General features: G+C 42.0%; 2 protein-coding genes across 2 annotated transcripts in view; one reads left to right on the forward strand and one right to left on the reverse strand.

Annotated features, from left to right (window-relative positions):
* pcxa (pyruvate carboxylase a) overlaps positions 1–13940 on the forward strand; it is a 139710-nt gene that overhangs the window by 89472 nt on the left and 36298 nt on the right. The gene's annotated exons all lie outside the window — the stretch shown is intronic.
* On the reverse strand, positions 3186–13010 carry lrfn4a (leucine rich repeat and fibronectin type III domain containing 4a). The gene is made up of 4 exons (XM_026938445.3): positions 12595–13010; positions 11503–12026; positions 7565–9173; positions 3186–4533 (listed from the first exon to the last, which is right to left on the reverse strand). Exons 3-4 carry the CDS (start codon positions 9148–9150, stop codon positions 3462–3464), a joined length of 2658 nt encoding a protein of 885 aa, XP_026794246.1. The 5' UTR covers positions 9151–9173; positions 11503–12026; positions 12595–13010; the 3' UTR covers positions 3186–3461.

A 13940-nucleotide genomic window follows, 5' to 3' on the forward strand; every position in this document is an offset into this window, starting at 1 on the left:
TAAGACAGGGATGTGGACAAGACAAGAGCCCTATCTACTTTACTGCATGGTTCAACTTTTTTTTTTTTTTTTTTTTTTAAATTCTGGTCCCTACATTAATCTTAGCTGAACAATGTGCGCCAGGTGTCCCAATTAGCTCAGCATGCTCTGCACTCGAGACTACCGAGTGTCAAAGAGCAGCATGCAAGATCTTTATCTTTTCTCAGAGGTGTGGTGTGTGTGTAGCTATTCTCTATAGAGCATCTAGGCTGACATCCGAAAGGCACAAGTCGAGCCTTTTGTGCCTGGTGTCATCGCATGAACAATGCGTGTCAGTGGAGGGAAGTATGCTCTCGCTAGTGTAGTTTGTGTGGGAGCCAGTATGTGGAGCAGGTCTGGAGTCTGAGACAGAAAGCACAGTTGGAGATGTTGAAGCTGAGACTGGTTTGCTGTGGGTTTGAAGAGCTAGCTAGAGCCCTGTCAATAGCCAGAAAAAGAGAGGGAGCTACAGTGGGTGCAGCTGCAGCAGAGTTCTCATAGAGAGAGAACAAGCTGTCTCTGTCTGCATAGCTGGTGCCTGTCGTCCTGCATACGTGATCCACTGACTGAGCACATGTCTATCAGCGGAGCTTAAAGGTATAGTTAGTGATTTTGGAGGGGGTTCAGTGTTCATTCCAACACCACTCTCCAAAATACATTCAGGTGCTTGTATGTGATTGACAGGGGATTGAGGTGATTTACACTGCATCTGTAGCACGAGCGATCATGCATGCTTTCGCACTTTCCTGTCCTTGTTGCCTTCAGACTAGGCTTGCGTGATATAAGGATTTAACCATTCCTGCATGATCTTGAGATACCATGAGGTCCAGCAATTTCCTCCTGCTATATTAATTTGTGCAAGTTTGCCATTTAACTATTGAATTTACTCTTTGATTGTCCCACATTGGTCACCTGCCAGTTCCCACCCACCAGCCGTCTCTCCCCATCATACAACAGCTCCCAACCAGAGAGAGTGAAGGCGAACATGTGCTTCGTTTGAGACCCATGAAGCCAGCCAAATGTATCTTTTCAAACTGCTGCTTTACATGGCAGTGTAACACACTTTGAGGAAAGCACTATCCACCCTTTAATACAATATATGAGCTCGCAGACGGCCACTTGTTTAATGGTGTATTGTGATCAGGGAAAATCAATATTGCACAAGCCTAATTCAGTCTTATCCTGTAGGCACTGTATAGACACCCCAGCCCTCAACTCCATTGTGTGCACTACACACTGTCTAAGATAAAAGAGGCATCTAACCTGGTTACAGCAGAGGCCTCCTGCAGCACGGCTAGATCATTCCATTTCTATTCCACACACAAACTTTTATCCCTCCCTCCCTTGTTCATGCCATCCATCTCTAAGCCATTCTCAGCCCCTTTCGTCTTTCTGTTCCACAAACAGTCCCACCATAAGTCTGTCTACTTCTTTCAGAAACCATATTCTTTATCTGACCAACACGGGGAGTGGAGAAGTATGCTGGAAATAAAAAAGTCTTGGCAATAAAGCCATGAGTGATGACTGAAGCAGCATTATGTGGACTTTTAACGAGGTATTTGTTCTTTCACTTTGACATCTGTGCTTCCCTGGCTGGTCAGTTTTAGCACCAATAAAGACTTTGCAGCAACACTTTGGGAGGTGACACAAGCATTCGTAACACTATATGAAGCTGACTTCGCAACCATCGCAATTATAACACAAATTGATGTTTTTGAGTATTCTGGTAAATGCAAAATGGGCTATGATAAAAGCACACATTACTGTCTACACTCACAATCAGTGACAACTCTGTTTTTTGCATTTATTCTTTCATTTGCTTTATACTGGTCAGGGTTGTGGTGGAACCAGAGACAATACCAGGAATATTGAGGGCAAGGCACCAGGCAATACACAGTCGCACACACATTCACACCCAGGGACCATTTTGTATAGCCATTCTACCTTCCAGCATGTTTTCGGGAAGAGGGAGGAAACCAGAGAACCCTGAGGAAATCCACACGGACATGGGGAGAACATACACAGACAGTAACCCGAGCTCAAGATTATAAACAGGGGACACTGGAGCTGCGAGGCGGCAATGCTGCACCACTGTGTTGCCAACAATTTTTTTTTTTTTTAACACTTCTAACAATTATATAAAATGTCTCAATTTTCATTGAATTCTCTTGTGCCTTATTTCTCGTGTACGATATCTTATGGGTAAAAATGACATCCACAGTTTTATCACAACTGACAATCTGAATAAATGAAGGTACGTAGACAAACTTTGCAATATTTCAGGAATTGTTCTGAAGTCTTTATGTACAATGCTACGCATGCTTGCTTCTCCATTTATCTGAAGCTTGGCAGTGTTTGTCTTCCTTTCTACTCTTCTCTGAGATCTTAAGACTTTTATTACTTTGTACATTATTAAATCTGTGTCAGCATGAATTCTACTAAATAAATTTGTCTCAGTGTAATTATGTTAGCACATTAGCAGCGGAAAGTTTATAACCGTTATAACAATAACCAGCTGTCATATATTCATATCTGATTCTGTGTGTCGTGTGAGGTATTTTCCAATTGATTAATGATTAAAAAATAAAAACTCACTTTAGCAAAGTTCCTATCATGAAGGATTCAGATTCTCAAAAATAGCAAATTTATTCCATAACTCAGAATGTCAGTTTAACATAATTTTTTTTTTGTTTTGTTTTATTATTCTGAAGGAAAATACCAGATGAAAACACTCAGATTGTAAGTCAGACCAGTGGAACTACTGTTGTATGATGGTAGACAAATAAACAAAAACATCCTTTTTAAGTGTTCGTAGTTATAATACTGCAATTCCAGTAAAAAAAATTCTGAATTAACATGATCACAAAAAAAAATTAAAACCTTATATTCATTCACAACCATCTCCCTTACTGCAGTATGTTTTAGGAGATAATGTGCTTTCTCTCTAACTTTGATTTAAATTTCTGACACATTTTTTTTTGCGCTTGAGCTCTTCATTTGCATTTAGAAGCTCTTGCACTGGTATAGGGCTGATTTATTGAATAATGTATTAATTGGTTAATTAATCTTGTCGAAACAGAAGCTCCAGGTTGTAATCCCATATGCTTGGGGCCTGTGGACCAAACAAACGTGTCCTTGAATCTCATTTTTCCAAATTCTGCCTCCTCATTTATTTATTTATTTTTTTTGGTGTGTGTTCATTTAATTTGGCCTCTCAGATTAAAAAATAACACCCAGCAAAGAATAGGTGTTTGTAACATATTACACCATTCCTTCCTGATAACATTTTATTTATTTTTTTTAACTTTTGCTTTCCTTGCTTCCATTGTATGAAAACATTTACTTTTTCTGTGTTTCGAGTGGCACATTTATTAGCTTGGCACATGCTGAACATGGTTTTCCACCAGCTTAATCTTTCAGTCTTGCTTTTCTTGCATCAGTCACTAAACCACGCTTTCCTCCAGGTCTCCAGGATTGGCATCCATGCTACAGTTTGAATTTGAATTGGAGTTCGAGTTGTTGGAGGCGTAGGCGTGCAGATATCCATGCACCAGTACGTGGCTATACTGCTCGCTCGCTGTGCTGGACGTGCTGGTGGTGGACGCGCAGTGGACCAGCATGCTGTGCAGCGACTGACTGCGACGGGTCCAGATGACACTCAGCCGCTTGGCGTAGCTGTAACATGTGGTGGTGGTGATGTCACCTGCATCAAAAGAGCAGCTGCGCTTGGCCCCTAGAACACACCTCTCTCCAGGCCAATTTGAACTCCTTTCCTCTCCCACCTGTCCTGTCTGAGTGAGGGCCAGTGACGCTAAAGATTGCTTTACACCTTGCACCGTGTCTTTGTCTTTCTCTCTCTCTAGAGACCGCCGCAACTTCAGCTTGCAGTCGTGCGTCATACCTTTGTGTGCCGGATGGGGCAAGGTGTGTGCACTTTTGGCTGGGGAGTAGTAGAATGTCACTTTATCACACTCTGGTGTGATAGAGGCATTGGGTTTCTGCCTCACCAGGTCCATGTCCGAGCCCTGACTGCAGTGGGGCTCATTGCTCAGTCTGACCAGCATGTGCTCCTTATGCTTGGCTTTGGCCTGGACTGCTCTTGTTTGTTGGGCCAGCAACCTGTTTGGCAAGGGCACCATCATCATGCTGTTATTTCCATTAGTCTGGGCATAAACATCCACTCCTTTGGCTGGCAGGAACTCGCCTGGCTGCCCGACATGGTCTTGACAACCTCCACATACTCTGTGTCGCATCATCATAGCCACAGTGAAGACCAGCAGTGTTACCACCACCACACCACCTACCATCACTGTCAGCGTGCCACCGAGGAAGTGAGCTTGCAGAGAGCGGCATTCTGGATAATCCTCTTTAGTGCTGAACTGGGTGCAACCTAACACTTTTGTGGTGGCCAAGGTGGAGATGCCGTCGTCAAAGATGGCCAAAACACACAGGCTGTAGTCTGCACCCGAGACCAGATTTTTCAGCATGAAACTATTAGTGGTAGGTGGCAGAATTCTGCAAAGAAAGAATAAAGACAAGATGTAATTGATGTGTCATATACGTGCCTGAGAATTAGGGTGCTAATGATGAGTGGAGTTTGTCTGAGAAAGATAGTAGTTACTAGAGCTGCCCTTTTGTAGTGGAAATTGTCTAAGTCAATATACTGCAACAGTTTGAAAATGAAGAAGTTCAAAGGAAATCACGGATGCCTGAAAACAGGCAGTATGACAAGCAATGATGCATTTTTGCTATGAAGCTGAACCTGTGTTCTCTTGCCTTCTCTCTCCTGCATTAATTACTATTTTGAAATGATCACCTTCTCTGGCTCCTGCTAAAATCTTAATGCATCACTCCATCAGTGGCTGTACAATACCATTAAGAATATGCTCTGTGTGGCTAAAGAAGAATCAGGCATTTGCCACTGGGAGGTAATTTTCAGCTATTGCATGAAGGCCTTGAGCAATTTTTAATCTTCTCTATACTGGCTTCAGGCTGCTCTCTCCCCTTTTCGTCTTTCCTTCCATAGCTATGCCAAACTGCTTTTGTTGGATTAATTGCATTTGCTGCTCTTCCTTTGATCCCCGCTAAGAAGGATTGTATGATCATTGAATAAATTCAGTGTTTATATGCAACGTCCTGCTTCATTGCTTTTATTATGTGTCCTATGGTTCTATTATGAGAACGCATAGAACTGTACTGGGGGATGAATGCCATTCTTCCAAAAGATGTTCCCTCAATTGGCCACTTCACACTGGAATTGTCACGTCAAGCGTCGCGTCAAGACCTCGTTCGGTTCCATTTTAACAAGCGTTTCAATCTACACTGGCTGCATCAGAGGCACGTCAAACTCAAACCCATCTTTTTTTTCCCCTTGCATGTGAGTGAAGTGTAATCTCCACTGAAATCACAAAACCACACTTTGTGTGTGGTGCCCCTTTCATGTTGGAGTATCGAGCAGATTTCCTGTTTAAAAATTTGAGTTACAAACTGGTGGCATTTATACAAGAAACTAAGGAAGTAATGAGCAACAGGTGAGTGCAATTAGTAAACAGGAGAGTTTGATCAGCTTGGCTGAGAGGGTGGCGTGGTTGTCAGTGGGGGATTTAGTAACTCTCAAACTAGGCTTATTCCGGTAATTATTAAGCATGTCTCTCAAAAACAAAAAATAGCCAGAAGTGTATTCACCTACTCAGAACTGATAATCGAATGCTGGAGATGAAAAAAGATTAAAATCGAACATGCACTGTTGCTTGTTCTCCTGCCAGTGGTGCATAAGGAAATGCATCTGAGAGGTGTCTGATCTGGATGACCTGAGGTCTTTATGCAAAGCTAAAGCAATGGTTCTGGTGTGAATTCGGCATAATAGTCAGTCAAGAAATCTCTAAGTGTTCAATTGTGTTGAGATCTGGTGACTGTGAAGGCCATTGCTCATGATTACATCATTCATACTCATCAAACCTTTACTTTTCCCTTGTGCTGTGTGGATGGGGATATTGTCATCCTGGAAGAGGCCATTCCCATAAGCATAGAAATATTTCTTCTTAGGATAAAAGTGGTAGTCCAAAAGAATATTTGTATTGATTTGCAGTGACCCTTTCCTCTAATTTATTTTTTCATATTCATATTTGAAGGAGTATATCACAAAGTATATCTTGCAGGATCCTACTGTATATCGTCTTGCTATGAATTACATAATTCCTTCAGCTGCTGTAGCAAAACTAATTGGATGCTTTTAGCATCCAATATTCTGATTTACGTCCTACACCTTCATAACGTATGTCTGTCAGTCAAATATCTGGGCGACACCACTTAGGTTTGTACATTTCTCAATATTTTCAAATATAATTGAATAAAATCAGAGTCCTCTACTGGACACATTTTGTTTGTTAAATGCAGATAGTGTCATTATAGATGTTTTCTGCTTGCTCAGACTGGCTTTGGGTGTTTAGACTGAAAATGTTTGCATGTTGATAAGTATTAGTAACCTATTATGAGTGCTATTGTCCTGCCCTCCCACTCGTCCTTTCATCACTCTGCCTTTCATCACAGAGAAACTGATGGTAAAAGAGAAACCTCTGAGATTTATCTCACCTCACTTCTACTCTTTCCTTCTGCATTCAACCCCCCTCTCCATATATTTATTTCTGTGTCACACTGGCTTGGCTCCCCTCCCTCACTCTGTGCATTATTGATTCCCATTATAGGACACCAACAGCATATTGCTCTGTAGTAGTTCCATTTTCAGCCATTCTGTCATAGTGCCTTCTAATGGCAAATCTATTTAAAATATATTGTTTATGCCTGCTGTTTTAGTATTTTCATATATCTCCATTGCATTGCAGGCACGAATGTGGGTAACCTGTATGCTGGTGTAGACAATATGTGGGTTCAAATGCAGTTTGGTTTATTTTGACCACCCTAACAACGTTTTTGAGTATGATGAGCTGGAAACCGAGAGATCCTGCGAGGAGGTAGGGTTGGCTGAGAGAGAAAATAAATGAAGAAAATTGAGGCAGGGATTGAGCTTATTTCATGCCTCTGGTAGGGATGCAGAAAGCAGACTGTCAGTGATGGTTTCTGACCTTGGAAGTAACTTGTTGTGTAGAATTACTGAGACAATCTCTCTACCTCTGTGAACATCTCTAACATAAAAGGTTACCACAGCCCTGTTTCCCCATCGTGTCCTGCCTTGTCTCACTGCCCTCTCTTTCCTTTCTCCCTCTATTTAGATCCATTTCAGTCACCCTGATAGGTTGTGGCACGATTCTAAACTCTGTAATTTGTGCTCTTTTAAAGAGTTCATCCTTTCTTCCCTGTAGTCAGCAGGCCTTCTCACTCCATTTTTCCACCTTTAGACTATAAATATTCTCTAGTGTCTCTGAAACCAAGTGACTCAATTATCACTTCTCCGATTTGCTTCTTCTTTCGTCACTATTTGCGCCTTAGACTTTAGATGAGATCCCATTAATCTGTTTATATTAAAATGTGATGACAAGATGTATCTAATTTGTTGTAACTGCGAGTTTAGCTAAGAACATTCTCTTACCTGTACACAAGGGCGTCATCGGCTGTGCTGTTGTATTGAATCTGGTACATCCACACCAAGTAAGGCGTTGAAGTTCTGCCCATAAACCAGTGCACCTGAGCAGAGTTAGAGGTCACTTCCTGAACTCCCACCAAGCGCTCAGTTCCAGTGCTACTACTGCCTGTTCCATCCTCCCCTTCACCTCCAGTCATGTTCCTCACTGTTACCATCCCTCCTACAGCCCCTCCCCTACCACGACTCATATCAGAGGCACCAGGGTCTCTGGGGTTAATGAGTGGGACTGTTCCATTTCCTCGGTGAGGCAGTGGGATGATTTTCAACTCCACCTGGGCAGTGGACTCCCCAGCTGCATTGATCGCGATGCATGTATAAGCTCCATCATCTCTGGCACGGGTTACCAGAAAATCCAGGGTTCCATTGTAATACGAGTGTATGCGGCTGGAGTTAGCCACAATTCGGTCATCTGGGGACACCCAGTGGATGACTGGCTCAGGGTCACCAATAGCACGGCACTTAAGCATGGCCCTCTGCCCCTCTAGGACCCACAGCTTGTTGGTATTGCGGGTGATTAGTGGAGGCTCACATATGAACTCTTCCTCTGGGATGGACCAGAAGTAACGTCCAGCAAGGTGTGCAGGTGTGGCACAGGTCTCCATATCATCCTCACGGATCAGCCTCCGCAGCCACAACAGCTCGCAGTTGCAATGCAGAGGGTTTCCACCAAAATTCAGACTGATGATGGCATTGTAGGGTGTTGGGCTGACTACCCCAATTTGTGAACGAGAGAACAAGGGATCAGGTGGAAGTGTCTGGAGCCTGTTTGAGGTCATATCCAGACGAGAGAGCTTGTAGAGCTCACTGAAAGAGCCCTCAGCAATCTGGTCTATAAGATTGTGGTCCAAATTGAGGGTGCTTAGGCTGGCCATGTTCTGGATGGCTTCCCAGGGAACCCTGCGAAGGTTGTTGTAGGACAGGTCAAGGTCTTCCAGGGTTAGCAGGAAGTCATCAAAGGCATCAGCTGAGACATCTGTAAGCTGGTTGTTGTTTATGAAGAGATGCTGAAGGTTGAGAAGGCCTGTTAGATCCTGAGGTCCCACCACAGTCAATCGGTTAGTGTCCAGGTGAAGTGACCGCAGGCTTTCCAAATCTCCAAAAGCCAGTGGGCGCAAGGCATGGATAGTGTTACGAGACAAGGTCAGATCCACTAATCCTGTCATGTTGGCAAAGTCATGCCCACTGACCTCCAGGATGTAGTTGTCTGCAAGACGGAGCTCCACAGTGCGGCGGTCAATATTGGGTGGGACAAAGAGCAGTCCTTTATTAACGCAGAGTGTGCTTAGAGACTCTGATAGGTTCCGACACACACAGTGGAAGGGGCAGATGGAGACCATGCCCCATGTCTCTCCAGCAAACACACCTGGACAGCAGCCCAACAGGATATAATTCACTAGGCCTAACCAGAGGAAAGACCAAGGGCTTATAAGACAGGTATCTGCTCTTTTGGGGCCAATGCATTTTTTCTCATGCAGCTGTTCCAGTGGTGGATCCTTTATTCTGGATATGCACAGCAGTCCTGGACTTGGCATGATAGATTTATTTATCCACAGACCTGTGCAAGGAAGATAAGCCACAATGTTAGCTGTTTCATCTCTACAAATTACCTGCAGCAGTGGGATTACTTCACCTGAAATTAGGTTAAATCAATAAAATATTAACAGCTTAAAAGACAGTGCTAGCTGGGCATTTTTAGGCTTGGCTTGTACATCTGAATTATTTCTACTGATATTCTATAGGCTTGATCTTCCATTAAGGTATTCTCAGCATAAATTCAGCAGTCTGTTAATTACCAATGCATAGCCTGTTCTTCCAGCTACAGATTGTCATCACAAATGCAGTGGTCCATAAATTACCAATGTGTCTTAATGTCCATTAATTACCAGTGTGCCTTGGTGATGTGCCAACATGGGCATCCAGGGCTTGGTTGATTACTTTAACTACATATGAATTCAGAGTGTAACTACAGCGAAGCTTAGTGATGGATATCTACCACGGTGAAAAACAGTCTGCCTGAATTCACTGGACGCTTGCTTGAATTTCTAGGCACTCATGCACAGGGTTGGAAAAAGTAATGGAGATATAATGCTTAAGTGACAGTATCGATAATACATCAAAATCCTACTCAATTAAAAGTGAATGTATACAGTAAAAAGCTTTTAAAAAAATAAAAAGTAAACTTTATAACTGATGAAATTATGTAATACTTCTATTATTTATCTAAAACTGTTAGAAGCAACTTGAAATCATTCAATCTCTGTAAGTTTGCTGGTCGTATGCACGAATAATGCTGTGTAGTTTGCTAATGAATTAATTAGAAGTAAAATATAAGGTAAATAACCAAAATTAGCCATTAGCTAGAACTCAACTTACTGCGTAGCCAATTATGTTAGCTACTGGAATAGATACTAGTCTTACCTGGCATTGTCAAAGAAAACAGGTTAACGTATATAGCCTGATGATGTAAATAATAGTTAAATATATCAATTAATGTTAGCAAATTAGCGTAACTTACCTCAACATGCATTTTCAAATTAGATGGAGTTCATGACTTTTCATTTTATGCGAATAATGTAGCATATTGAAACATTTTACTGAGGTAGGATCAGGGGGTGCTCATTATTGATACTTGATTGGATGCTAAACAGAAAGTGATAAACTGATTGATAAACTGTGCCTATTATGTATAGCGTACAATCATTGGCTGGATGAGAAAAGAACAGGCCTTTGAGATTAGTGACGAGTAATGTGCAGGTCTAAATAAAAATGTAAGGAGTAAAAAATGTAATTAAAGAAGTACTCGAATTTTTCAATTTCAATAATAAAGCAGAAATCTCAAAATCATACTTGAGTATAGTAACAAATACAGTTACTCAAGTATTTCACACAAGTGCAGTGATAATTTACTATCGTGCTAAGTAATGTGAATGAGAGCTGGTCCCTGTGTGATTTCCTGAGACACAAGGGCTTGTGTGATCTACCACAAATCAGTGACGAATGATCTCTTCTATATCACGGCTGTGAGATTGGATGATTATTGATGTGTCTGTGTACACAGGCAAAGTCAGTTTACTTTGGCTCTGTATCCTTTTGTTTGTTCTCAACTCTATTGCCTGCTGCTTTCCTCCAGTGGTCTGATTGCTCCATTGCTCTGATCCAAGACTGCCTGCATGTGTGCATGCAGGGTTTTGTGTGCTGTATCATGGTGTGTGTTATAACCCTGTCACTGTGTAATGAAGCTGAATTGGTTTTGTGAGTGTGATCAAAGCTCTGCGGTTTCTAATACACCAATAGCTTGGATGCTTGAGTGGATTTAATGTGCTGCAGTTGATGGGATTCTTGTATCAGGGTGTTGTATGCTCCTCTCTGTCTTTGACTACGAGTATTTGATTTCTGAATATTTGATTTTATGGGAGTCTTACATAATGGCTCCACTGTCAGGCACAATGACTATGAGAGTGACTTTTGGGGAGGGGATGGAGAGAATGGGATTGCGGGGGTGGCATCAATATAACCTATGAGTAACTACATGAAAATTAGTTAGCTTAGTTTGTCTGTGCACCATCTTAATATTACTATTTAAATGCATCATTTAGGTGTTGATTTGTTCATTTTATAAAGGTTTGAAGGAAAGGGCTTGTTTTCTTAAAACAAATTAAGCCTGTTCTTGAATGAAAAAGAGGTTGAGTGATTCATTACTAGTGACAGCATAATCTATTGCAGCATTAGGTTTTCTATCCTGAAGAAAGCGTCCTGCAAGCATCTGGATAGTGTCACGGAATTTCACCTGGCGTGTGTGTGCGTGCGCATGTAAGAGAGAGAGAGAGAGAGAGAGAGAGAGAGAGAGAGAGAGAGAGAGAGAGAGAGAGAGAGATTCTTCATACCTGAAAAGTCTGTGTTGTATCAAGATTTAAAATGATCCCTTATCCTGCCCATTCTTTTCCACATGATGTGTCACAAATATCAAAGGGGAAAATCCAAGAGAGAGAATGGTGTAGGCCAAACAGAGCATTGATTTTATTTATTTTTTTTTCCTCTACTCCTTGAATTTCATTACGTCCATGCTCCTTCAATCCAGGAGATGACCTAACCTATTAACTGGTGACAGTCACATTTTTTCCCATGACGTCCATTTCCCCATGGAGTCCTCCGCAATACCCATGGCGTTTACATACAGGTTGTATGTATAGGCACGGCTCATTATTGGCAATCATCATTCCTTGTTAAACTGTTTTTGTTGTTTTTGTTTTTTTTAAATTCATATATTCAAGGTAAAATTTTCTCCATCTGTGTCAGAAATCCCATATCACTGCACAAGGCTGCACAATTTTTTGTAGCGTTATTGAGACCTCTCCCCAGCTACAGAAGGGCTGCAGTTTGTCCGACTGGGTTGGTTGCTGGATGAGAGCTGGCAAATAAAAAAAAAAAATAAAACCAACATATTAGACATTAGACATGAATGCTGTCAAAGAGCCATTGCTCTTCTGTTTCTGTCTTTCCTGCCAATGCTACTTTGACTTAGAATCTCAATGAAAGCTTAAGTACATGTGCTTTAGCCTTTTGGCATGCATGCTTAAGGACTTCATTAATTATTCATATTAACCAGGAATTTTAAACATTCAGAAAAGGACTTCTCTCCATTCAGCATGATTAGCTTTAGAGGTCGAAAATTAATTAATGAAAACCGATGCATTAAAGCAGTTAATCCAATTAGGCAAGCTTTCACATCATCCCTGTGGGCTGTGATACAACCGTTTGTGTGTGTTCGTGTGTGAGTGAGTGTGTCCCCACATGCATTTCAGCCTGACTTAAGGTACATCTATGAAACTTATGTTTCTCTGCATGATTGTTTGCTTTTTGTTGTGATTAGTCTATCGAGTAGCACATCTGTGTACAGTTATTTTTAAAGTTCTCTCTCTTGTCTTGCCTTGTAGCCATTCCAGAAGACAAATGCAGGAGGGGAAAACCAAACTCACCTTTTTATGGCTCTTTATATCCTCCCAAGAGAGATCTAGTCCTCTCCAGAGAACTGGAACATTACCCCTCTGTCAGCTCTCCACCATATACTTTCCTTTATAGAAATGTCTTATGGTGCCTCCTGGCATCCGTGTTCCTTTTCCTGCTTCTGTTTTGTCTTAATCCTGCAATCGTCCAGGCGAGCTTGGCGACTCTAGATCACTAGGTGATGTTTTTAAAGAGATTGTGCAGTGCTGCCGATTGCTGCTGCATGTTTGCAGTCTTAGTCATTGCTTTGTTTTGCCATCCCGTCTCATTTCCGAGCCGCTCCGGTTTATGGCTTTTGGTGCAGGGACCGTGTTGGTGTCGGAGTCTGTGTGCGGGAGTGAGACTGCAACGTGCCTGCTACAGCGAGGACAGTGCGTGAGGGAGGAGAGAAAGGAGAGAGTGAGAGGGAGTGAGAGAGGGAAAATCGAGAAAGGGAGGGGGCAGTGCAAGAGCCTGGAGCAGCCTTTGCTTGTGATGTGAGGAGAGAATCAGAGGGGAGAATGAAAGGAAAAGTTAAACGGAGGCAAGTGGGGGCAAGGATTGCGTTGGGATGGAACTGCCATTACAGAGTGAAGGATATGGGATGTATTTGGTGGAGGACCATCCCGCCAGTTTATCTAAACCTCAGTATGTGGATGTGAGCTGGCTGATGGATCATCAGGAACCTGCAGAACTTAAAGGCTGGATTGTTCTTCCTAACAAACAGGATTCTGAAGCATTAATAAGGTCAGAAAAGCGCTTCAGTGAGGACGGAGTAAGGAAGTCGGTTGGCTTGGGGTGGAAATGATGTTGACAACAACTTGCTATTTAGCTAGCTATTTTTTTTAAATTAGTACAGACTTAAAGAGGAATTTTGTTCCTGTTTACATCTTTTTGCATATCTTGTTTCATGACAGCTTGCAAATATATCCAACTTGTTCACACTAGCGAGCATCATTTTCTATGTATGGTGCGTGACATGGAGGTGTGATTTTAGTGACGGTGACAAGTGACAAAGCGACAGCTCAACAAGCAGCATTTGAATTGAGATTTTTTTCAGCCAATTAGCAATGAAACTGTAAAGCAAAAGATCCAAACAATTTGTTCAAGTGTGGTCCGATGGTACATAACATGGAAATCGAGCTTGAAAACATTTGAAATGAAGGTGGTTTGTATAAATTGTATAGTGGGCTATATATTTTGGTATCGCATTGAGGTGAAGAAAAAACTCTGGACAGTGCATGGTCACAAGTGCAGCAGTAGCACTCGCTGAACACCCACAAGAGACAAACTACAAGCAACAAGAGTGACTTGTCGCTTGCTAGTGTGAACATATGAA

This window comes from Pangasianodon hypophthalmus, chromosome 15, assembly GCF_027358585.1.
Source record: "Pangasianodon hypophthalmus isolate fPanHyp1 chromosome 15, fPanHyp1.pri, whole genome shotgun sequence".
In the NCBI taxonomy this organism is placed as follows: Eukaryota; Metazoa; Chordata; class Actinopteri; order Siluriformes; family Pangasiidae; genus Pangasianodon; species Pangasianodon hypophthalmus.

What these genes read in the sequence shown, in the direction of transcription:
- lrfn4a (XM_026938445.3), bottom strand. Translation starts at nt 9,150, where the DNA reads ATGCCAAGTCCAGGACTGCTGTGCATATCCAGAATAAAGGATCCACCA. An exon ending in GATGACGCCCTTGTGTACAG is followed by an intron (nt 4,534 to 7,564) that starts GTAAGAGAATGT and finishes CTTTCTTTGCAG; the next exon opens with AATTCTGCCACCTACCACTA.